The 24,182-nt window shown below is 41.9% G+C and overlaps 1 protein-coding gene across 4 annotated transcripts in view; it reads right to left on the minus strand.

The window, feature by feature from the left end:
* myripb (myosin VIIA and Rab interacting protein b) overlaps positions 1-24,182 on the minus strand; it is a 392,899-nt gene that overhangs the window by 93,253 nt on the left and 275,464 nt on the right. For 2 of the 4 annotated variants that reach the window (XM_072560410.1, XM_072560408.1), the window contains exons 4-5: positions 18,535-18,671; positions 8,170-8,274 (exon numbers count right to left, since the gene is read on the minus strand). In XM_072560410.1, the coding sequence (XP_072416511.1) occupies positions 8,170-8,274; positions 18,535-18,671 (242 nt within the window). The remainder of the gene's footprint in view (positions 1-8,169; positions 8,275-18,534; positions 18,672-24,182) is intronic. The other 2 variants (XM_072560409.1, XM_072560411.1) reach the window with 2 other exon arrangements.

Genomic DNA, 24,182 nt, shown 5'->3' on the forward strand with positions numbered 1-24,182 from the left:
CTAAACCCTTCCCATTCATATCCAGATGCCTTTTAAATGTTGTAATTATACCACTTCCTCCGGCAGCTCATTCCATACATGCAACACCCTCTGCGTAAAAAAGTTGCCCCTCAGGTCTCTTTTAAATCTTTCCCCTCTCACCTTAAACCTATGCCCTCTAGTTTTGGAAACCCCTACCCCAGGGAAAAGACTATGTCCATTAACCTATCCATGCCCCTCATGATTTTATAAACCTCCATAAGGTCACCCCTCAGCCTCTGATGCTCCAGGGAAAACAGCCCTCCCCACCTATTCAGCCTCTCCCTACAGCTCAAACCTTGCAGCCCTGTCAACATCCCTGTAAATCTTCCAAGTTTCACAACATCCTTCCGACAGCAGGGAGACCAGAATTGCACACAATATTCCAAAAGTGGCCTAACTTAATGATCCGCCTTCAATAGCCCTTTGTGGTAAAGAATTCCACAGAAACACCATCCTCTGGGAGAAAACATTCCCCCTCATCTCGGCCTCAAACGTGTGACCCATGATTTTGAGACAATACCCTCTGGAAACCATCACAGGACAAGCCAGCGACGACCACATCGAATTAGCTCAGATTCTCCCTGCCCGGCCCCAAGTTCATAAGCGCAACCTGCTTAAAAGAAGAAATAAAGGAAAGTGAATTTTTAAAAATGCCAAATTGTTTGGACAACACTCATTTTCAGAGAGCTGGGTTTGAGGCTGTGTCGCTGCAGTGTTGATTCTCATTGAGTAAATGGTCTCTATGTTGAGACATGATAAGCTGAGATACGTGGATGTTATTTCCCTGTCATGCACATCCTCTCACTGCTGCCATCATCCTTTTCTAGACTTACTCCAGTGCCTCCACACTCCTTTGACAAATGGAGACCTCAACTGTGCACAGTTCTGGTAATTATTTTTTTTTAAAACACCTCTCCCGAGCTTTATGGACAGCTCAGTATTTTAATCACTTTTCAAAACGATAATTTCTCACCATAAGGACCTGACTTTGCAAAAAGTATTGCAAGCAGACAGAAAAAATGTAAAGTTAAACCAAACTTTTTAGGTACAGATTCCAGCATCTGCAGTAATTTGCTCCTAATTCATTCAGAGATGTGATACCTGTACCCTGATCTAGAGGAGACCCCCCCCACCCCACATCGATGATCTCTATCCTTGCTGATGAACAGCATATGCTCAAAACATTGACATCTCCTGTTCCTCGGAAGCTGCCTGACTGGCTGTGCCTTTCCTGCACCACACTGTTGAACTGTGATCTCCAGCATCTGCAGGCCTCACTTTCTCCTCCTCTGGTTTCTGGTCCACAAATTTCTCCAATTTTAAAATTCTCATCCTCTGATTTAAATCCCTTCATGATTTTGATGCTCTCTCTAGCTGCCTTGGCGGCACAACCCTCCAACTCTCAGACCTAAGCCTCTTGGACACTTGGTGCTTTCTTTGTTGCATTGTCATGAGTCATGCCTTCAGCTACCTAGATCCTTCACTTTGGCACAAGGTCTTTGACAGGACATACCAGGACGTAAAGAACTATAGCTTAAACCAGAATTGCCAATTGCATGACAACCTTTATTTTCCAATCTATTTGGAATATATGTGTGATCTTACAAGATCTTCCTCTCCAAAAGCTTAAACACACATACCAACAGGCTCAAGAACAGCTTCTGTTATTAAACTTCCAAATGGACCTCTCAATCTAGTGTTGATCTTGCTTTTTGTGCACCTTCTTTGCGGCTGTAACTTTGTATTCCTCGCTCTGTTCAATCACCCTTTGATCTTTGTATAGTATGATCTGCCTGTGCTGCAAGCAAAATAAAACTTTCTACTGTACCTAGGTACATGCGACAATAATAAATTTAATCAAAAATACAGGAGCATCAGCGTTGAATGCATTGGAAAATTTGAAATTGTTAGCGGAATGTTTAACTTGAAAAATGATGCAAGTTTCTCGATACCAAGTTAGTAATGTAGGAGAAGTGGGCAATCCATTGGGGAACAGGGGAACTTATGAAGTCATGAAATCCCAGAAAAGTCCATTGCAAGAGAAGGCTATTCAGCTCTGTAAGTCTGCACTGGCTCCTTCAAAAAGCAGGGGAGTTTGGAAACCATCACAGGACAAGCCAACGATGACCACATCGAATTAGCTCAGATCCGATGAGCAATGAAGAAATTTCAGCCCGATGTTTTCACAGTCCCTACCAAGTGACCTATGCCCATGTCTTTCCCGTGCCCATCACTTGACTCCCCCACTGGCTCCAAGGTTCCCAGCTCCAAGAATCTTCAGGTCTCCAGATTCAGAAGCTGGAAATGTAATAAAGTCTCCACAGCCCCACTCTCTCATTAGAAAGACACAATCGGGCTTAATCTGAGGGTTAGCATCCCTGATTGAGAAGGTGGGCTCTGCATGAAATTGAACCCACACTGATGGTGCCATGCTGCATCATAGACCAACTGTCCAACTAACTGACCCCCATTGGAAATGTGAACAGTAACCAAAGCTGAGTGTATCACAGTAAAACCACTGACTAGCATCTACACTGTTTTTATGGGTGAGAATTGCTTGTGCAGTTGTTTTTTTTCCAACAGTCAGGAAAAAGACATATCAGAGTGTTCACTGTTAATGGACTACAAAATTGACCTCACACTATTTTTTTTTGTCCATTCACAGAATTAAGGATTTACCTCCCAACCCCAGGTGCCCTTTTCTGATGCCTTCTTGACTCTAACTGAGTGGCTTGCTGGACCATTTCAGAGGGCAGTTAAGAGTCAACCACTTTGTTAAGGGTCTATAATCATTGGTTCAATAGCTAGTGATGACTTCAATCAGGAGATTGGGAAGTAGAATCAGTTTAGATGGATATGAGAAATAGCAAGGGAAGGAAGATACGTATGGGAGTGGTCTACAGACCAAAAGCCACAATGTAGGATGAAGTATACAAGAAACAATAAGGGACAGGAATAATCATGTGTGACTTTGTTTGTGTATAGACTGGAAGATTCAGACTGGCAATTAATAGTTTTTTCTAATAGAGCAACACATGCCAGAGAGCAGGCTATATTAGTCTTAGAATTGTCAGTATTACTTAATGACCTCAGAGAAAAGGCAAGTATAAGTGATACCAAATATAGTGGCCACAATATGATTCAAGTTTATGTTCACTTTGAAATGGAGAAGTTTGGGTCTAGGACTAGTATTTTAAACATAAATAAAGGTGATTAGGTGGACATAAAATCTGAGTGAGTTGAAGTAAACTAGCATAGTAGGATAAGAGGCAGAATAATGCAGAAAGAATAACAGACATTTAAGGGAATATTTCAGAATATGCAAAAATAAATAAATTGTTACTGTAAAGAGAATTTCCAATGGGAGATCCCACCATGTGGTTCAGTGAAGTAGCAAGGAAAGCATCAATTTAAGGAAAAAGAGTATCATCGTGTCAAGGTGCAAGTCAGTGGAATGGTCGGAATATAAAGAACAGCAGAGAATGACTAAAAGGTTCATGAAGAGAAAGAAATAAAAAAGGAAGCTAGCTAGAAGTGTAAAGTGAGCTGTCGGTCCTGCAGAGAGTGAGAATGGGAGTTTATAAGGAAATATTGGGTGAAATAAACAAATACTTTGCTCTGTCTTCACTGTACAGGGCAGAAAACTTTGCAGTAACAACTATATATCAAGTAGTGCGAGCATGAGAGGAACTTGGTGAAATTACAATAACGAAGGAAGTGAAACGGACCAACCTGATGAAGCTATGGGTTGACATGTCCCTGAGTCCTGATGGACTTTGTTGTAGGTGTTTTAAAAGAGGTGGCTAATGAGGCAGAAAATGTGTTCCTGTTAATTTTGCAAAGTTTGCTTGAATTGGAAAGATTCCATCAGACTGAAAAATAGCAAATAGAAGGGGAGAAAGGCAGAAAACAGGAAACAATAGGGCAGCAAGTTTGATGTCTATCCTGGAGAACCATGAGCTGCAGATAGTCAGACCCACTGATGTAATTTCCAGAAGGCTTTGGACAAGATGCCAAAACAAAGGTTACTGTGCAAAGTAGATGCACATTATTTCAGAGTTAATAAACTAGCATATCAAGAAGACTGGTTGGCTGGTAGAAAACAGGGTATGCTTAAATGATCCTTTTTCCAATTGGCAAAATGTGATCAGTGGAGTCCTGTGCTGGGGCCTCAATGTTTTACAACATATATCAATGACTTACATGAGGGGAGCTCAGGCTGCTAACATAGAGTCATGGAGATGTACAACATGGAAACTGACCCCTTTGGTCCAACTCATCCATGCCGACCAGATATCCTAAATTAATCTAGTCCCACTTGCCAGCACTTGGCCTATATCCCTCTGAACCCTTCCTTATTCATAAACCCATCCAGATACCTTTTACACGCTGTAATTGTACCAGCCTCCACCACTTCCTCTGGCAGCTCATTCCATACACACGCCACCCTCTGTGTGGAAAAAGTTGCCCCTTAGGTCCTTTTGTATCTTCCCCCTCTCACCTCAAACCTATGCCATCTAGTTTTGGACTCCCCCACCCCAGGGGGAAAAAAACCCTTGTCTATTTACCCTGTTCATAATGAAAGGTGGGCAAATATGTCGTGATGAAGACATAATGAGTTCACAGAAGGATGTGGATAGGTTGAATGAGTAAACAAAAATCTGGCAGATGGAATATAGTGCGAGAACATGTGGAATTGTTCATTATGGCAGGAAGAATAAAAAGATGTGTATTACTTAATGGAGATTGACTACAGAATTCCAAGGTACAGAGGGAGATAGTTGAACCAGTGCATGAATCACAAAGTTCATATGTAGGTACAAGTGGAATGCTATATTTGTTGGAAGAAGGACTGAACATCAAATTAAGGATGTTTATGCTTCAGTTACACAGGACATTAGCGAGACCACATCACTAATACTGCATACAGTTTTATTCTCCATAATTAATGAAGGATCAGAGGCAGTTTACTAGATATGGGGAACAAGTGGGTTGTTTTATGAGGAAAGGTCAGGCAGACTGGGCTTCTTTTCACTGGAGGTCAGAAGACGGATGGGTGACTTGATTGAAGTAGATAAGATCCTGAATGGTCTTGACAGGTTCTATGTGGAAAGGATGTTTCCCCTTGTGGATGATTCCTGAACAAGGGGATTCTGTTTACAATTAAGGGTAACCCTTTAGGGTAAACATGAGGAGATTCGTTTTCTGCAAAAGGGTTATGAGACTCAGGATGGACTGAGAGTAAAAGTTCTAAACAGGAAGAGGCTAATTTTACCAAGATATGATATGATATGGTTCAAGTGGACTGGGAGCAGCTATTTGCAGGTAAAATGGTGTTACAGCAAAGGGAGGCATTCAGGGAGAAATTAGGGAGTGTCCAGGTCAAATATATTCCTGTAAAGGCAAAGGGTAGGAGCACAGGAAAAGGAAAGCTATGACAGACAATAGGGGCTCAATGTGGTAAGGGTCCCTCAAGGAGAATAAAAGGTGCAGGGACATTTTGTAAACGAACGTTGGAAACCTATGGGAGTACATGAGAAAGCATTGGCCCGTAGAATAAAGGAAAGCCCAAGGAGTTTTTCAAGAGAATAATGGGGAAAAAAGTAGGAGACCACATCTATGCGTGGATCTCAAAGATCAGTCTTCAAAGAATACTCTGTGTTGGTGACCCGATACAAGACTATGAGAGATCTAGAAGGGGTGAATATGAAGGCATTTTTTTCCCCATTATTAGAGGGTCAATAACCAGGTGGCACAGATTTAAAGTACAAGGTAGGAGGATAAAAGGAAGGCTGAGGAGTTTTATTTCCTATTCCGAGGGTGGCGAGAGCCTGGAACTCACTGCCTGAAAGGGTATTTGAGTCAGACATTCTCCGAATGATTAAACAGTGTTTAAATAGTCACTGACATTGCTATAGCCTCCAGGGCTTGAGCTAAGAGCTGGCAAGTAGGATTACGTGGTCAGATCTTTGTTAACCAGCATGGACATGATGGGATAAATAGTCTCCTTCCATGCTGCAAACTCATATCTCTGAGCCCATGAGATTTTGGAACTCTCTATTGCAATTCCCAATGGAAGCAAGGTTATTGAATATTTTTATGGAGGAGTTAGTCAGTTTCTTTTTGGCAAGGGAATCTAAGGTTATCCAGAGTACATGGAAATGTGAGTGTAGAAACACAGCTGTGATCTTAGTGTGAGGTATAGCAAGCTCAAGGGGCTGAATGGCCCAATTCTTATGTCGATCAGTATTTAGGCCAAGCTGTAACCCCTTCACTAAAGGAGAGTACAACATTAGGTTTTTACACTAATCTGACAGCTTCATGCTCAAGACCAGCTTTTTAATTCCATGCTTGTTTCATTAATCAGATTTGAATTCCTCAGTGGTGAGACTTGAACTCATGATTCTGAGAAATTTTCCCGGGTTTCTGGGTTATTAGTACTTTGAAATCCTATCCTTTCGGGTGATGTTACAAGTGTCACTGTAATCCTTCCAATTGGGTAAAGTACATGCCTAAAGGTTATGTACAACATGACATGTCGCGCTACATGTGAGCCCACCACACTGTCCTGTATCTATAAAATCTTCCTTACTGTCCTATTTTGATAGCATCACCTTGATAACTTGTTGCAATCTCTCTATCTTAATTAGTTTGTACAGTTTTGGATTACTTACTACTTTGGTTAGTCCCTTGGCATGGGACCCTTATACCTATCATGTTATTCCAGTCATTTGGGTAATCTCCAGCACCATAGAGTCATAGAGATCTACAGCATGGAAAAAGATCCTTCGGTCCAACCCGTCCACGCCGACCAGATATCCGAACCCAATCTAATCCCACCTGCCAGCACCCGGCCCATATCCCTCCAAACACATCCTATTCATATACCCATCCAAATGCCTCTTAAATGTTGCAATTGTACCATCCTCCACCATTTCCTCTGGCAGCTCATTCCATACACGTACCACCCTCTGCGTGAAAAAGTTGCCCCTTAGGTCTCTTTTATATCTTTCCCCTTTCACCCTAAACCTCTAGTTCTGGACTCCCCAACCACAGGGAAAAGACTTTGCCTATTTATCCTATCCATGCCCCTCATAATTTTTTAAACCTCTATAAGGTCACCCCTCAGCCTCCGACGCTCCAGGGAAAACAGCCCCAGCCTGTTCAGCCTCTCCCTGTAGCTCAGATCCTCCAACCCTGGCTACATCCTTGTAAATCTTTTCTGAAACCTTTCAAGTTTCACAACATCTTTCCCATAGGAAGGAGACCAGAAATGCACACAATATTCCAACAGTGGCCTAACCAATGTCCTGTACAGCCGCAACATGACCTCCCAACTCCTGTACTCAGTACTCTGACCAATAAAGGAAAGCATACCAAACACCTTCTTCACTATCCTATCTACCTGCGACTCCACTTTCAAGGAGCTATGAACCTGCACTCCAAGGTCTCTTTGTTCAGCAACATTCCATAGGGCATTACCATTAAGTCCTGCTAAGATTTGCTTTCCCAAAATGCAGCACCTCGCATTTATCTCAATTAAACTCCATCTGCCACTTCTCAGCCCATTGGCCCATCTGGTTTATTTTAATTTTTTGTCATTATGTCTCTGCTTCATTTAATCAGATTATAGATCACCCCTTCGTTTGTTATTCAGGTGTTGACACTTTACTCAGTCCGTCTCTCGCTCTTGGTTACCTACAGAGACTTATTATTCAACATTTCACCCACACCATTTGTATAATCTTTTGATTTGGAGATGCCGGCGTTGGACTGGGGTGGACAAAGTTAAAAATCACACAACACCAGGTTATAGTCCAACAGGTTTAATTGGAAGCACACTAGCTTTCGGAACAGTGCTCCGAAAGTAGTGTGCTTCCAATTAAACCTGTTGGACTCTAACCTGGTGTTGTGTGTGATTTTTAACTTTATAATCTTTTGATCTCCCTGCCTATAAATTCTCTGTGTGTGTGCTTCCCTCTCACTTCACCTGATGAAAGGACAGCGCTCTGAAAGTTTCTGATTTCAAATAAACCTGTCGGACTACAACCTGGTGCCGTGTGACTTCAGACCTTGTCCCGCCCAGTCTGACACTGGCACCTCCACATTACAACACTACAGTCACTTTCCATGCAATTTCAACCTCACCTTCAATTTGTGTGTTGGATGTGGAGTCATTTCCACAGAGACTCTCTTCGTTCTCTTGGCTGTCTGCAAGAATATTGCCTTCTGCACAGAACACAACGTTCAGATCTTGAGTTAAGAAGATTTGTCAGAGAAAGGGAATCAATAACAATATCAGTTCATTGCTCTCACAGGGTAAAAGCATCTTAAACAAGCTACAATCTCAGTATGGCGCCTCATATTACAGTTAAATTTATAAAAGGCTGTATGGAGACGTTAATATAAGAGAGTGGAGAGCTTGCATAGAGCTGAAGACAACGAGGCCGAGTTCCCTTGGGAACTTACCAGTCTTGCCTCCAGTATAAAGGGAATTATACCCTTACTCTAAGGATAGCTACTGAACATGTATGAAAGGAGCTATGCCACAGGCATGCCAGATGGCAAGGAAATGGAGCCTGTAGGTGTAAGGAAATATGTCCTCTCCTGTCATGTCCTCTCTTACTATGCGGGAGAGTGAGCGAATGGAGGACCTGCAGGCAGTCAGCATCACTTCAAAGAGTGAGCAAAAGGAGGACCTGGGGGCAAAGTGGTGGATTTGGAATTGGTGCATGCCCTTCTACAGGGCAGGAGGCTACCTGTTTGAAGAGTAACTGTTGATCTTCCAGCTGAAGGAGTTGACCCCGACTTAGTGTTGCAGACTGGCACATTCCAAGGTCCAGGACTATGTGTTGAGGGAAGCGCTGAAGCTTGGGGCAGCTGCTGCCAAGGCGCAGTGGGGTAAGACCACCGTGTAACATCTGCCTGCCTAAGAAGAACAGGGGGCCCAGACAGTCATTTGGGGTCCGCTGATGCCTCAGCTAAATATGTAATGGTACAGACCTGTATATATGAATGATTACTCTGTCTCTGTATACCATGTTTACAGATGTATGGCATGACCAATTGTACAGATCATCAAAATATTTTATGAATAAAGTATATTTTTGAAATAAAAAAAAGTTTGAAGAGTAACTGCTACATCATTTAGGTCTATTCTATTTGTAAGGTTTAAAATAGTACAAGAACTGGAAGCTGGGATAAGGAAGTGCATAAATAATGGGAACATATAAGAAATCATATCAGTAATTCATTTTTAATAACAGATGGCAGATCACGTGAGGCGTCACAGCTGCAGCATGTGGGAGGACTCGGATGCTGCAGTGATCCAGGGTAAATGAGCTAGCAGCTGCCTGAAGGGTCTGCACACACCAAACGACCATTGACCCTCACTTCCAGATGTCACACACCTCAGAGATCTGCCCAGCATCAGCAACAAAAACCAGAGAGAACAGAAGTCTGCAGTAAATGTTTACAGCCCGAACAACTTTGCCTTAGAGCCAGCTATTTGAGTTTGCGGCTGAACTATAAACATGGCAGCGCCTCAGGAAGGGGCAAGTTGGCTGGAGGTTTTGTACCAGGAGGTGGTCAAACAATCTTAGAATAGCGTCGTCTGACGTGCTTAGGGAAAGGACAATGTAAATGCGAGTGAGGCAGGTGAGGGCACCCAGACGGATGGGCAACAGGAGCCTCTGCCTTTACAAATGCTCAAAAAGTCTGAGGTTCCTTCAGCTTGTTTGGATGAGAGAGAAGGCTGCAGGGTGGATAAGCTAACTAACCACAGTACCATGGAACAGGTATTCAGGTGGAGGGAGCAAGCGGAAATGGAATGGAATGGAATGGTAGTAGAGGTATAATAAGGGGACAGACACCATCCTATGCAGCCAAGAACTTACAACCAAAAGCCAACAATACCCACCTGATGCCAGGGTTCTGCTCAGAGGTGAATCTACTTGTCTTAGTGGAGGCAGGTACCAATGCCATAGGTGGGACAAGGAAAGGCATTTTACTTTGACAGTGTGAGGAGCTAGACACCAAACTGAAGAGCAGAACTTCAAGGGTAATAACCACTGGGTTATCACCTGAGCCGCACGCCAATTGGCAGAGAGATAAAATTAGCATAATGAATGTGGCTCAAATACTTGGGTAGGAGAAGTGTGTCTCAGCTGGTGGATCACCGGCACCAGTACTGGGGCACATGAGGCCTCTCCCAGTCGGATTGGTTTATCCCTTGCCCATGCTGGGATCATATAGCAAGGGAAGTAGAGAGAGCTTTAAAGTAAACAATGTGAGAGGGGTGGGGATCAAGCTGAGGTATATGTAGCAAATCGAAGAGTCAAGGCAAGAGGGCAAAATAGTAATTTGAGAAATGCAGGTCAGAGAATGGCAGAAAGGACCAGAAAGAACAAACCTAAGAGCATAGCGAAAGTCAAGACGAAATAAAAATGCTTCAAAACTTTTTTGTTTGAACAGATATTACAAAGAAAACAACAAGACAAAACTAGAGGCTCTGTATCTGAACGTTCATAAAATTCGTCACAAATAGATTGATAGTGTACATTGTAGTGAATAAATATGATCTGATAGCCACAATGGCTACGTGGCTGCATGGGGACCAAGATAGAAGTCACATGACATCAAGTTATAGTCCACCAAATTTATTTGAAATCACAAGCGTTCGGAACGCTGATGGTGAACCTGATGTAGGGGCTGCGCTCTGAAAGCTTGTGATTTCAAATAAACCTGTTGGATTATAACCTGCTGTCATGTGACTTTTGACTTTGTCCACCCCAGTTCAACACCGACACCTTCACATCATGTATGAGGATAAGAATGGGGCCATGAGTATTGAGGGGTATCCAACATTCAGGAAGAAGAGGAGTTAGGTAAAAGTGGGGACAGGTTAATCAATAATGGCCCTGGTGCGATAGTTCAGAGATTTTACTGGTTCAGGACACCAGGAGTTATCAGACTGGGTACAGACGAGAAACAAGTGGGGAGAAAGGAGGCCATAATGGAGATGGTTTACAGCTCACATGCTCACCCCCCCACCCCCTCCCCCGCAACCACACAAAATCTTTGACAAAGTATATAAAAATAAATATTGGGTTCTTGTGAAAGAGAGGCAAACATAATCATGAGCGATTTTAATCCACACATAATTTGGAAAAATCAGACTTGATTGAGGAATGCGTACAATACTTTTGAACTGGTTTCTTGAAGGACATGTTCTAGAACCACCCAGAGAGCAGGTTATTACTAGACTTGGTATTTTTCAGTGTGACAGGATTGACCATTGATGTGAGAGTACAGGCGCTCCTAGTTAGCAGTTACAATTGATTTGAAGTTTGAAAGGGAGCAGGTGTGTCTAAGACTAGTATTTTAAACTTAAGTAAGGGCAACACAGTGGACATGAAAGCTGAGTTAATTGAAATGAACTGCAATAACTAGGCCAGGGGATCAATCAACAGATAAAATGTTGAAAGGGATATTTCAGAATGCTTGGAATAATTATATTCTGACAACAAAGAAAAATTCTAAGAGCATCCATAGCTAAGCAAGTAAGGTAAGAAAAGAACTAAACATTAGGATAAAGCATATCATTGATGAGTGGCCAGTCAGATGATTGGTCTAGATATGAATACAGTGGAGAATCAGTAGACATCAGGATAATGAATTTAGAGCATCAGAGAGAGCAAAATAGAAATGTAAACATGTAAGAGACTATACAGCGACTTAAAAATGAAAGGACTGTGTAAGGTGAGCATTGGTCTCCTAAAGCATAAGAATGGGGAATTAATAATAAATAATGAGGAAATTGTGGAACAAATATTTTGCTTCTGTTTTCGTCACACATTATACACAAAACATCATCGTAAAAGCTGTACTCAGGAGTTGGAATAGAGAGAGGAACTTGGTGAAATTACAGACACTAAGCAAAAATGATGAAATTATGGGTGTGCAGGTTTTTGAGTTCTGACGGACTTCATCCTTGGGTCTTAAACAAAGCAGTGGATGCATTGGTGATAGTTTTCCAAAATTCCCTATATTCAGGAAAGGTTTTACTGACTAGCTGGCAGAGAACAGAGAATGACTTGTTCTGATTAGTGAGATGTGATGAGCAGAGTTCTCCAGGAATCGGAGCTGGTGCCTCAACCTTTTAAAATTTATGCCCCTAACTGTGATGGGTAAAGAAGCAGAAGCCCAAACTACCGAGCTTCCAAAGATGTGGAGCACCTTACAACAGCTTCAAGTGGAGCCCAATCCTACTAAAATTAAACAAGAATTAGAGAAGTTTACTTACTCAAAGAGACTGTTCAACTAAAATATGAGCTATTAGCAGTCAACAGCACTATCAAGTCTCTGAGACTGAAATGGAACAGTTTCTTACGTAAATTGAATGGGACTATGCAGCAACTTGATAAGCAAACAAAAGCAAATAAAGACTTCTGTGTCTCATGCCCCAAACCAGTCACTAACTAGCAGAAGTTCAAAGTGACTGTAAGGTAACAGAATGTAACAAACACAACTGCTGCATGAAGAGGCAGAATAGTTAACAGTCCACAAGAATTGCTTTGAGTAAAACAGGAACACACATTTATAAACAAAAGCTTCCAGATGATTTTTCACAAGTTCTGTCTAGTGACAGCCAAAGTTTCTACACAGCTGACACATCAAAGAGACACTCTGATGGGAAACATTGCCCTAATGGAAGAAAATGTTCCTCTTTAATTGAAACATTTCAAGCTCAAGGATCTTTTAGCTGGGGAACTATTAGCTGGGGAAAACACTTTGTGCCAAACCTCAAGTGATGACCTTATCTTTTGAGTGAGAAAACAGGGATCTTTGTTGGTTTGCTGAAGTCTATCCTCCAAAGTTTTTGCCCTCATTAATGAGAAAGATCAGCTGCAGATTGTTTCTGATCTTTTGAAGAAGGAATTAGAAAGAAAGTGTGGAAGATGATGCAGAACGTAAACTTTCTACACTCTGCCAGTCCAAACTGTCAGATGTGATTAAGACTACCAGGGAGGTGACAGACTGAGCATGTATTGCTGTTGACCAATCGTCTATCAAGTCAGCAGAACAGATACAGAACAGATTCACTCCAGCTTAAGGGATCTCAGAAATATTTGCTTGTTTATGATTTTAAGACCCCAGAAATGTTGGAGAGGTCTCCAGCTGAAATATAGGTGATGGAACGAGCAATTCGCACCGTGGTGCAGAAAGGTATTGTCACTCACTCTACCCTCAAGATAAACGTTGGTCCAGCCAGCAATGCCCACATGCATGAATAAAAGAAAGGGTCTCTCTCTCTCGTTCCAGACCCACACCACTCACCAGGCAAAAACTGTTTTGTTCATGCCACCATTGGTTCTGTAGTGATCGTAATGAGGTCAGTCAGCTGGATATCACAGATTATGAGTTCCCTGATTGGGGCTGTTAATCTGGTCCTATCAGGGAACCCTGGCTGGCAGATATAAACAAAAGTGTCAAGGGTTCGATTCACTCTGAGAGCTGGCTCTGAAGAGGCAATGATATAGTCAAGGACTCTCCACGTAAATAAAGGGTGACTTGGTGACGGTCTACCCACCTCAGTGAAGGTATTTCAGTTTCTTTTGCCAACCATGTCAGTTCTTAATATTTCCGTCAACAGTAACAGCTTCTCTTTATTCACTCTGTCCCAACCCTTTGTGGGTGAATATGGTGACAAAATCTCTCAACCTTCTCTTCAAGAACAGTTTCTCCAATCTCTCCACATGATTGAGGTGCCCCAATTCCGGAAGCATTTCTGAGAATCTTTTGCACACCCTCTCTGTCACCTTCTTACAGCGTGGTGCTCAGCACTAGACACAGTACACCTGCTGAGGCTGAACCAGTATTTTATACAGTTTTACCATCATTTCCTTGTTTCTGTACATTGTGACTGTATTTATAAATTCCATTTTTAACTGCTGTCTCAAACTGCTCCGTCATCTTCAATGATTAGGGCACATGTTTAGCCAGGCCCCTCTGCTCCTGGATATGCTTTTGAATTGTTGTTGTTTGCATATACTCTTACCAGAAGATTCACTGCCATGATTTACCACACTCATACATCCATTACTGCTCACCTAGCTGTAATATTCATGGTTCAACCAAGCCTACGCCAACCCCTCTTTCTGCTCCCCCTCTGTTTGCCCCCTGAAAACAGTCTCATGCTTTTCAGCTCTGATCAAGTGTCCAATGTTTTCTTTTCATTAGAATGGTACCCTTGGTCACTGTCTTTAGCTACCCCAGGATACTGTCTTTAGCTACCTTTCTACCATGCTGCCTAGAAGCTTGGTCAATACTGATGGATTTGTCTTCCACTATTTCCAACTAATACACTGAGCACTGCTGACAGAAGACATGCTATTGTTGTTTAAAAAAAGTTCCATGATGTCCTCTTCCATCGCACTGTTATATTGTTGAAGGCTGGTACACACGAAGCAAAGCCTTGTCTTCAGAAGGGCCTACATGGGGCCTGCTGGCTTGGATTTCTGAAGAACAGGAAGTAAAGGTCTTCATTGTCACCTTACAAAGACAGCAACGCTCCGAACCTCCTTTGAGGAACACTTTGCAAGCCTGTAACCTCCACTATCTAGAAGATCAAGGCTAGCAGATGAATGGGAACACCACTGCCTGCAAGAACTCCTCCAAGCTACACACCGCTCTGATTCATAAATATATCACCGCACCTTCATCGTAACTAGTCAAAAACTCCCTCTCTAACAGCAATGTGGAGTACCTACACAACATGAACTGCAGTGGATCAAGATGGTAGCTCACCAGCACCTTCTCCAGGGCAACCAGGGATGGGCAATAAGCAAAAAGGAAAGGCTACAGAAAACATGGTCAGGGGATGTTCTTTAACTGAGGTGACTGAGGACATATTGCCTATGATGAAGCAAAAGCAGATTACAGAAGTGGCTAAAGTGCCTGAAGGAAGTTTCAATATTAGTGAGAGATTTAAACATAAAAGCGAGAACTTTATCTTTCAGGGAATGGGAGCCTGAAAGCCAATATTGAGACATAGAAAAAAGGAGCAGCAGTCGACCATTTGGCCCATCGAGTCTGTTCCACCATTCAATGTGATCTTGACTGAACGTCCCTGTTCCCACTTTCTCCCCATCATTTGATCCCTTTAGCCCTAAAAACTATATCTAACTCCTTAAAAACATTCAGTGGCAGAGAATTCCATAGGCTCACCACTGCATGGGTGAAGACATTTCTCAATTAAATCCAAATGGCCACCCTTAGACCAGTGTTTGTGGACTGTCTAGCCATTGGGAAATACAGATCTCTGTACAGGTCACTTGTAATCTTACAATGTGCAACAGCAGCATGGAGATATACGTTGTATTATGTGTCGAACCTATAACGGTTTACCACAGGATAGAGTCAGGTCATTTTTAATAGATCTCATATTTTCCTTTTCTTGATAATTAACAGTGCTGAAAACTGAATATTGTCATCAACAGCTCTTTAAATGCCACCATTAAAAATAACACGTTATCCCTCTTGACAAAACCCTTCAATCTGCTAAATAGCTACAACAGGGACTTGCATTCGTGCAATATCTTGGAATTTGGACACATTTTGTTTTTTTTTGAGGTAGAAATCATCTGGCAACAGATACTAATTAGAAATTCCTAGGGAAAATGTTTGCCTGAATGACTGTAAATGCATTGCTGTTAACAATTACAAATTCTAAATGCCTGCGTCTTAGAATAAGATTAACATCATTTTTTAACAATTCAGTACGGGATGTGAGCATCACTGGTGAGACATTTTCTACCCATCCCAAAATGACTTTGAACTGATTAGCTGTCTAGACTGTTTCAGAGAGCATTAGGAATCGACCACTCAGTCACCAGACCAGCTAAAAACAGCAGATTTCTTTTCCTAAGGGACATTCGTAAACCTGGTGACATTTCAACAATGATCAAAAGTGGTTAAAATGAGTATTTTTTTAAAATTCCAGATCTTATTGAATTCAAATGCCACTATCTATGCTGGGATTTGAACCCGTGTCCCCCAGAGTATTAGGGCTGGGGTCTATATGGGATTACAAACATACTGCCATTATCATTATGCCACTTTCCTCCCCATTGCCAATCGCTATAATTTAAAGGACAGTATTAATTGCAACCACTTGTATCTTATAATGACTTTAACAAAGCAAAAAATCCCACACCAGCTCATGTTCTGAAATCTCATCCAGGCGGTAAGACTAGGTATCACAAAGTAAATGAGTTCCGGTTCCTTCCAGCAAAGTATTGATCTTTGTAGAACTGTTCATGGGCATTGTTTTAAAATGAAATTGCGTGAGCCTAAGTCAGCAAATGATGTGTATAACTCCTAGCTAATCTCGTCTTCATCAATCTCAGATATTACACTGGACTGAATGCAATGCCACTCTACATTTGCAGCAATATGTGTCTCAGACTTTATTCTGAAGATCCTTATTATTTAAATATTCAGTTATTGTCAAGTTTTTAAATGTTTCACAATTAGATTAATTCACTTGAGCTTACAGCCATTAAATTGGTTAGAGTTATAATTTGTGTTGTGTTTACTTAGATTGTCAATTTTTGTTGGGAAACTGCAGTTGGGCGTGCTGTAAAACATGATGTTAGGTTTTCATTTGGACATAATCCATTATGCCACAAGGGTCACACAGATTAAGAGGAAAGCCTATATTCTTTATATACCTGATGCCTTTTTGTTCCACATATTGGGCTGGAAAATATTTGGCAGTCTCTTACATCAGTTAGACGATGGACAAAACCTGTCACCCACCTCATGTACTGGCAGATGCTGTTGACAAAGGTGACACTGTCATTGTGGATGTTGAAAATCTTTTTGGAACCTTCAAAAAAAATGTTTGGGATTGACTGATTTTGGAGTTGGAGGCCTTCACCGTTTGAGCTGTGAGCAACCTTTTGGTGACAGTGCACCCCATTCCACTTGGCATCCTTCCCAAAGGCACAACTGTCATGGAGTCCACTCTGCCCTCTACTGGTTGGTCACCATCCTACCAGAGGTCCGTTAAATGGCCAGAACATATTTTATTTGGACTGGAGGAATCAAGGGAGGGTTGCAGGAGGTGTTGGGCCATGTACCTTCTGGGTCTACCTTCCTGACCTTATGAATGCAGTGAACCCAACCCCCTTCCTACATCTGTGATCCTTGCCACAGCCAATAATGAAACAAGCAAACAAACAAAAAGAACAGAAAGTGCTGGAGAAACTCAACAGGTCTGGCAGCATCTGTGAAGAGAGAAAACAAAGTTAGTATTTCAGGTCCAGTGACCGTTCTTCAGAACAGAGAATATGATTCTGAAGAAGGATTCTGATGAAGAGTCATTGGATTCAAAACATTAATCCCATTTTCTTTCTTTCATGCCTGACCTGCTGAGTTTTTCCAGCAACTACTGTTTTTGTTGCATTCAGAATTCCAATCTCTGGAGTTCTTTGCTTTATGTTTCACTTTCCTGTTATAAGCTAGCTTTGAGTTTTGTTGCCCAGACAGAAATGATCACATTGAGTCAAAGTCACAGAGTCATACAGCACAGAAACAGACCCTTCGGTCCAACCAATCCATGCCAAACATTATCCCAAACTAAACTAGTCCCACCTGCCTATTCCTGGCCCATCTCCCTCCAAACATTTCTTATTCGTGCACTTATCTAAATGGTTTTTAATTGTTGTAACTGTACCCACATCCATCACTTCCTCTGGAAGTTTATTCCACGCACGAACCACTCTCTGTAAAAAAAAAGAATTGCTCCTCATGTAAATTTTAAATCTTTCTTCTCTCACCTTAAAAATATACCCCCAGCCTTAAATTCCCCATCCTGGGAAAAACACACCTCCCATTTACCTTATCTATACTCGTCATGATTTTATAAAGCTCTATAAGGTCACCTCTCAACCTCCAACGCTCCAGTGAAATAAAGTCCCAGCCTATCCAGCCTTTCTTTCTAACTCAAACTTTGTATACATGGCAACATCCTGCTAACTCCCTTCTTAACCCTTTCTAGCTTAATAACACCCTTTCTTTCACAGGGCGACCACAACTGGGCACTCTAGAAGAAGCCTCACCAACATCCTGTACAATCTCAACGTAATATCCCAACTCCTCTACTCAAAAGACTGAGCAATGAAGGTAAGTGTGCTAAATGCCTTTTTTACTACACTATCTATATGTGACACAAACTTCAAAGAATTATGTACCTGAACTCCTAGGTCCCTCTGATGGTTGATTGAATGTTTACATCCCAAACATTCCATGGGGGACCTAATCCTATTGATAGAATTTAAAGATGCTTTTCACACTGAATCCCAAAGTACTATTCTCCTGCTCACATTTACGGGGATTTATCAATACTTTTTTAGACAGGGATATAATTGTAATAATACATATAATAATATCAGTGGAAGAAAAATCTACCATTTATGTAGCAGTTCTACACCGAATTCTTTCAGATACCTAGTATGTTTGATGAGCTTCTCCTCCTGGAAAGGCATTTCTTGTACAGTGTGTGAACCACCTTAGCACTGCCGAAATGTTTGAATCTGCCCTTGACATTATTGTAGTACCATTCCAAAGACTGGGTCCTCAGGAGCCTACAGGAACAAGAACAACTAGTGTCAACTTTGGAAACACGAAGCACAGAACACATTTAATCCAGAGAAGAAAGCTCTAACGCTAAAAAAATACACATTTTGGTCTATAATGCATAAAGGCACATATGGCTAAATGCTAGGGCTATTCGTGGAAAATAACCCAGCTTATATTTGTACCTCAGACTGGAAAAATGGTGTGTTAATGTTGAAATAAGGAAGGTGACACTCAATTCAAGTGCAAAGATGTTGAGAGCTGCATTTTCGTTATACGGCTACTTTGCCTTGAAAAGAGTTCACCTTTAACGAGTCCATGTGGGTGTACAATGTTGTAGTGCCACCTAGCAGTTACTCTGCTGTGGGACAGTAAGTCACAAAAACGATGAGCTGGGTCTGCTGGACTATCTGTTTCCTAATTTGTAATGTTATTTGAAGAGTCATCTAGACTCGAAATGTTAGCTTGCTCCCTCTCTCCATGGATACTGCCTGACCCACTGTGATTCCCAGCATTTTTTTATTTTCAGTAGAGATTCCAGCATTTACAGTATTTTGCTCCTACCTTCTCTAGCATCCCTTTCTGAATACTTTCTCCATCTAAATTAAACTTTCGCAGGGAAGAAAACATCTGACACAAATTTGGTTGCAATCATCAAATCACAGTCATAAATGTCATTACACACAAATCAGTACAATAATATGCAAAGCTTACAGTCCATATTTTTCTTCCAACGCAACCATTAAATGACATGTGGCAACAGAAGACTGGGATCTGAATGCTGCTCAGTTGTAAGAGTTGTGTAATCTTGATATGTGGCGATAAACAAGGGATTTTTCTTAAAAAAAACTGAATCTCTCAGTCGGGTTATTGTGTAACAATCATTATGTCAAAGGAAATCAACGTCTGGAAACTGGTTTGTGTTATCAAGGGGATTGTGCCTTCAGGTTTTACTGGAGACATGGCATTCCCTGTCTCTGCTGGTAGCGTGTAGCCTGTAATAGCTTCCCTCTTACCCAAGGGTGACTACTGTCCAACTCCTCTAACACCCTCATCAAATGTTTTTATTAACATAACTGCAGGTAAGACCTTTCCCTGTTAAATATATCGCTCACACACGCAGATGATTCCATCCTTTCTTCACAGTTTCTTGTTTCTGACTGCTGCTGTCAGAGATAATAATGTGCAATATATCTCTATTTTTGTTAGTATTTCCATTCTCACCATATTTACAGAAATGTTTAAATGCACCACATGCAGTTGGGCTATTGCGTGCTGCTGTTGCCAATAACACAATCACCTTTTATAATACAAACACATTCTTACAATCATAAAAGCAATGGTTTCCTTTTGCACACTGAATAAAAATCATGGGGCAGACTGGCAGTATACAATTGCCGTTGATCTATGAAGAGAGATTATAGAGTTAATGCCCCGTTCAAATGCATAGCAATGTCTCTCATTGCCTGCCTGCTGCTCTATCCCTATTTGCAGTGATCAGCCTCAGATGTGCAGTTGAGCAACAAGACTCGTGACTGAAACCAAACACAGGGACTAAGGATGACCATCAAGAGATAGCAGAATGTTAATGTAATGCAATATTGCAATGGGAAAGAACTATTTTCAGTGGCTTTGAAGACCTTTTATGAATTAATGTACGCAGTGCAGCAATGTAGGAGAATATGCCTGAGTTAGCAAGTTGTTGTCATATTGAACAGATCCCAGATAGATGACAAGAGTTAGATGGTATCCTGACATTCGATGGTCCAGCACAAGAAGTCTCCAGTTAGTCAGCAGGTTGTCTAATAGCAAGCAGAAAGCTAGTCAGACTCTTAATGAACCAGGAGAAAGTGAGGACTGCAGATACTGAAGATCAGAGTCAAAAAGTGTGGTGCTGGAAAAGCACAGCAGGTCAGGCAGCATCCAAGGAGCAGGAAAGTCGACGTTTCAGGCATAAGCCAAATATTCTTGATGAAGGGCTTATGCCCGAAACATCGATTCTCCTGCTCCTCAGATGTTGCCTGACCTGCTGTGTTTTTCCAGCACCACATTTTTTGACTCTTAATGAACCAGCCAAGTATGTACATAAAATAATAATATCTTAAGCGAGTGTATAAGCATGACAGCACAAATCTTGTGGTGCAGTGGTAGTGTCCCTGCCTCTGAGCCAGATGGCCCAGGTCTGGGTCCGACATGAATAAATGGATTAATTAAAATAACCACAACTAAACTGTATATGTTATTCTGGGATGTCATATTAATATACATAGTGAGTTGTGAATAATCTTCCAGATGTCTGTCTCAATATGAACCTGACTCTCTATGAGATATGATGCATGGGCTAACACATAGAAAATCACAGGATGCAGACCACAGTGGTAGTAAGAGGTCGCATTAGCAGAAACTCAACAGAAATGCCCAAAACATAAGAAATACTGTGAGGAGAATCTTTGCTCTCATGAAGGACTGAGCATGGACAAGCAGGGTATTAGTGACACCCACAACCCAGAGAGAAAGAATAAAGATAAGAAAAGAACCCTCTGCCTCCAACACTCCCGACAGTTCCACTGAAATGATTAAAGCCATTGTTTTACTTAATGTTTTGGATGATGCATCTGGCTAGGCCATAGGAACATCTCAGAAATCCCAACTGTAGTTGAACGAGGTCTATTCCACTCTGAGAAACCCAAATTCTTGAATGGGTGATGGTGCAGGGATATATCCTTGTTGATCATACATCAATTGCTTTTCTCTGCAGAGAAACAAAGAACACAGAACCACACAACACAGAACGGGCCCTTTGGCCCACAATGTTGTGCTCAACATGACACCACATTAAACTAACCCCTTCTGCCTGCCTTTGGCCCATATCCCTCCATTCCTTGCATTTCCATGTGCTTATCTGAAAGCCCCTGAACCACCCCTAATGTCGCTGCCTCCACCACCAGCCCTGCCAACACGTTCCAGACTCCTACCACTCTCTGTGTAAAAAGACTTGCCCCTTACATCTCCTTTGTAGTTTCCCCTCTCACATTAAAGATGTGCCTCCTAGTTTTAGACATTTCAACTCTGGGGAAAAGATTCTGACTGTCAACCCTATCTATGAATCTGATAACCTATAAACATCTATCAAGTCTCCCCTCAGCCTGAAGACAACCTGAGTTTTTGTAACCTCCCCTTATTATTGCTCAGAGAGGTTTTTTTTTTCCCAATTGTGTCTTGGGGTGTGGACTATTCTTGCAAGGCCAGCACTTGACCCCAGTGAAGTAAACAGCTAGTGAAGTCGTCACAGAAGGCAGCTGAGAGTCAATCACATTGCTGTGAGCCTGGAATCACATATAGGCTAGGCTGGATAAGGATGGCAGATTCCCATTCCTAATGGAGGCACTGTCTTGGGTGGATAGGTTGAGTCGATTGGAATTTAAAAAAATACAAGGCAACCTTATTGAAACATACAAGGTTCTTAGGGGATTTGACAGAGTGGATGTGGAAATGCTGCCTCTCGTGGTTGGACAGTCTAGGATACCAGAATAAGAGGGGGCGTGGGGGAGGGAGGGGGGGGCACATAAATCTGTGAAACTCTTAACCACAGAGGGGTTACTAGGCCTGGATACTCACAGCTGAGATGGACAGATTTTTAATCAGTAATGGAATCAAGCATAATGAGGAAAAGGCAGGAAAGTAGAGTTAAGGGTTATCAGATCAGCCATGATCTCGTTGAATGGCAAAGTTGACGACTGAATGGTCCACCTCTGCCCTTATGTGTTAAGGACTAAAAGACATAATTAAAGAAAATGGATTTTTACAGCAAACAAAGATAGCTTTGCAGCACTACAACGCGTGCAGTTTTTAATTCGAGATTTGTTGATTGAATTTAAACTCCACAAGCAGCCATGGTGAGATTTGAACCCACACCCACAGACGCCTTGGTTACTGGTTTACAGTGACATTCCCTGCGCCCCACCCCCACAACTCTTCGAACCATCATCTCCCCCTTAGTAATCACACTAGTCCTAGATCCACCAAGCTCTCGTCAGCCATGATCAGCCCTGCCCTTCTGGGACTTACCCTTTGCTAGTGAGGTAGGTGGTTCCAGAGGGAAATCTCCCCTTAGTCCTGAGGACCCGTTTGTGTTGGCGATCGCTAGGCACCGAGTCTGAGATCGGGCCCACGCAGGAAAACGTGCTCTCCTGTAGTTGAAAGGAAGCAGGCTTCCCGATCACCAAGGCAAAATGCAGGATTCTGTGTTCCGTGCTCTCAGATGCTCAGTCAACTGTGATGTGCAGATAAACAGAGAAGCTCTGCTTCACCAGGCGTGCTTTGTAAGAGGAGCAGCTCTCATGGGACTACTTGCAGCAACAGGCCTCATAACAAAATGCAGGAACGATGCTCTTTAGCAAGCACAAGATCCACATTAGAGCTGTGGTTTGAGTAAGACTATAAATTGTTACTTTCACGTACCACTGTTTAAATGGCGCATAAAATCCTTTCAAAATTTTAAAACATACCCAAAATTATATTGTTGCAATTTGATCCCATTATCTTCCCTTAATGGGTTTTTATTTCAGACTCACATAGGAAATACATTAGGAATTTATCAGGACTCCAAATAAAATTATGAAGTTGAATTATGGAAGGCAGAAAGGTTTTATCCTGATTTGTAAGCATCACGGCTTCGATGGAAAGCAGAAATGAACAGATACTGCTTGCTTTAAAGGAACAGGCAGAACTAGTGGGACTAAAAGCCGACCTCAGAAGGCCTTTAGATTGTCAAAGAAGGTGAAAATTGAAGAAGAAATGCCTGAGGCAGGCAAGTTATAACAGGGAGTCAGGTTTAACCTCAACAGAGTGAGGATTTCTGGGGGAAAACAGCCCATCTCAATTAGCAGGGGAGATAGTGGCTTTATAGTAATGTCATTAAGCTAATAATTCAGATTAATGCTGTGGGCTCAAATCAAACCATGGCAGCTAAAGCTAATCTTCGTGACTGTGAGGCCATTGTTGACTCTTTCATTTACAGTGCATCTGATTCATTAATGTCCTCGCTATAGATCAGGAAATCTGCAGCCATTAACTGACTTGGCTTACTGATGACTCCAAAACCACAGCACTGTTGGTTCAGCAAGCATAAAGACGACAAAGGACAGCTCAATAATTATAGGCCGGTCAGTCTGACTTAGGTGCTGGTTAAGTTAATAGAATCAATATGAAGAGACAGGATTAGCGACTACTTGGAAAGACATCTAATCAGATGGCTTTGTTAAGGGAAGGTCATGTTGTAGTATCTTAATTGTATATTTTGAGTAACTAATTGTGGGATTGTTGAGGGCAGTACAGTGGATGTTATTTTTAGGGATTTTGGTATGGCATTTCATAAGATCCCACATGACAGACTGGTCAGAGTAATTAAAGTCGATGGGATACAAGGGAAGGTGGATCCAAGATTGGTTCAGTGACAGGAAGCAAAGGGTAATGGTCGATTCATGTGACTGAGAATGGAAAGTGCTCACCAGTGGTGC

The sequence above is a fragment of the Chiloscyllium punctatum genome, chromosome 41 (genome assembly GCF_047496795.1).
Source record: "Chiloscyllium punctatum isolate Juve2018m chromosome 41, sChiPun1.3, whole genome shotgun sequence".
Classification (NCBI taxonomy): domain Eukaryota; kingdom Metazoa; phylum Chordata; class Chondrichthyes; order Orectolobiformes; family Hemiscylliidae; genus Chiloscyllium; species Chiloscyllium punctatum.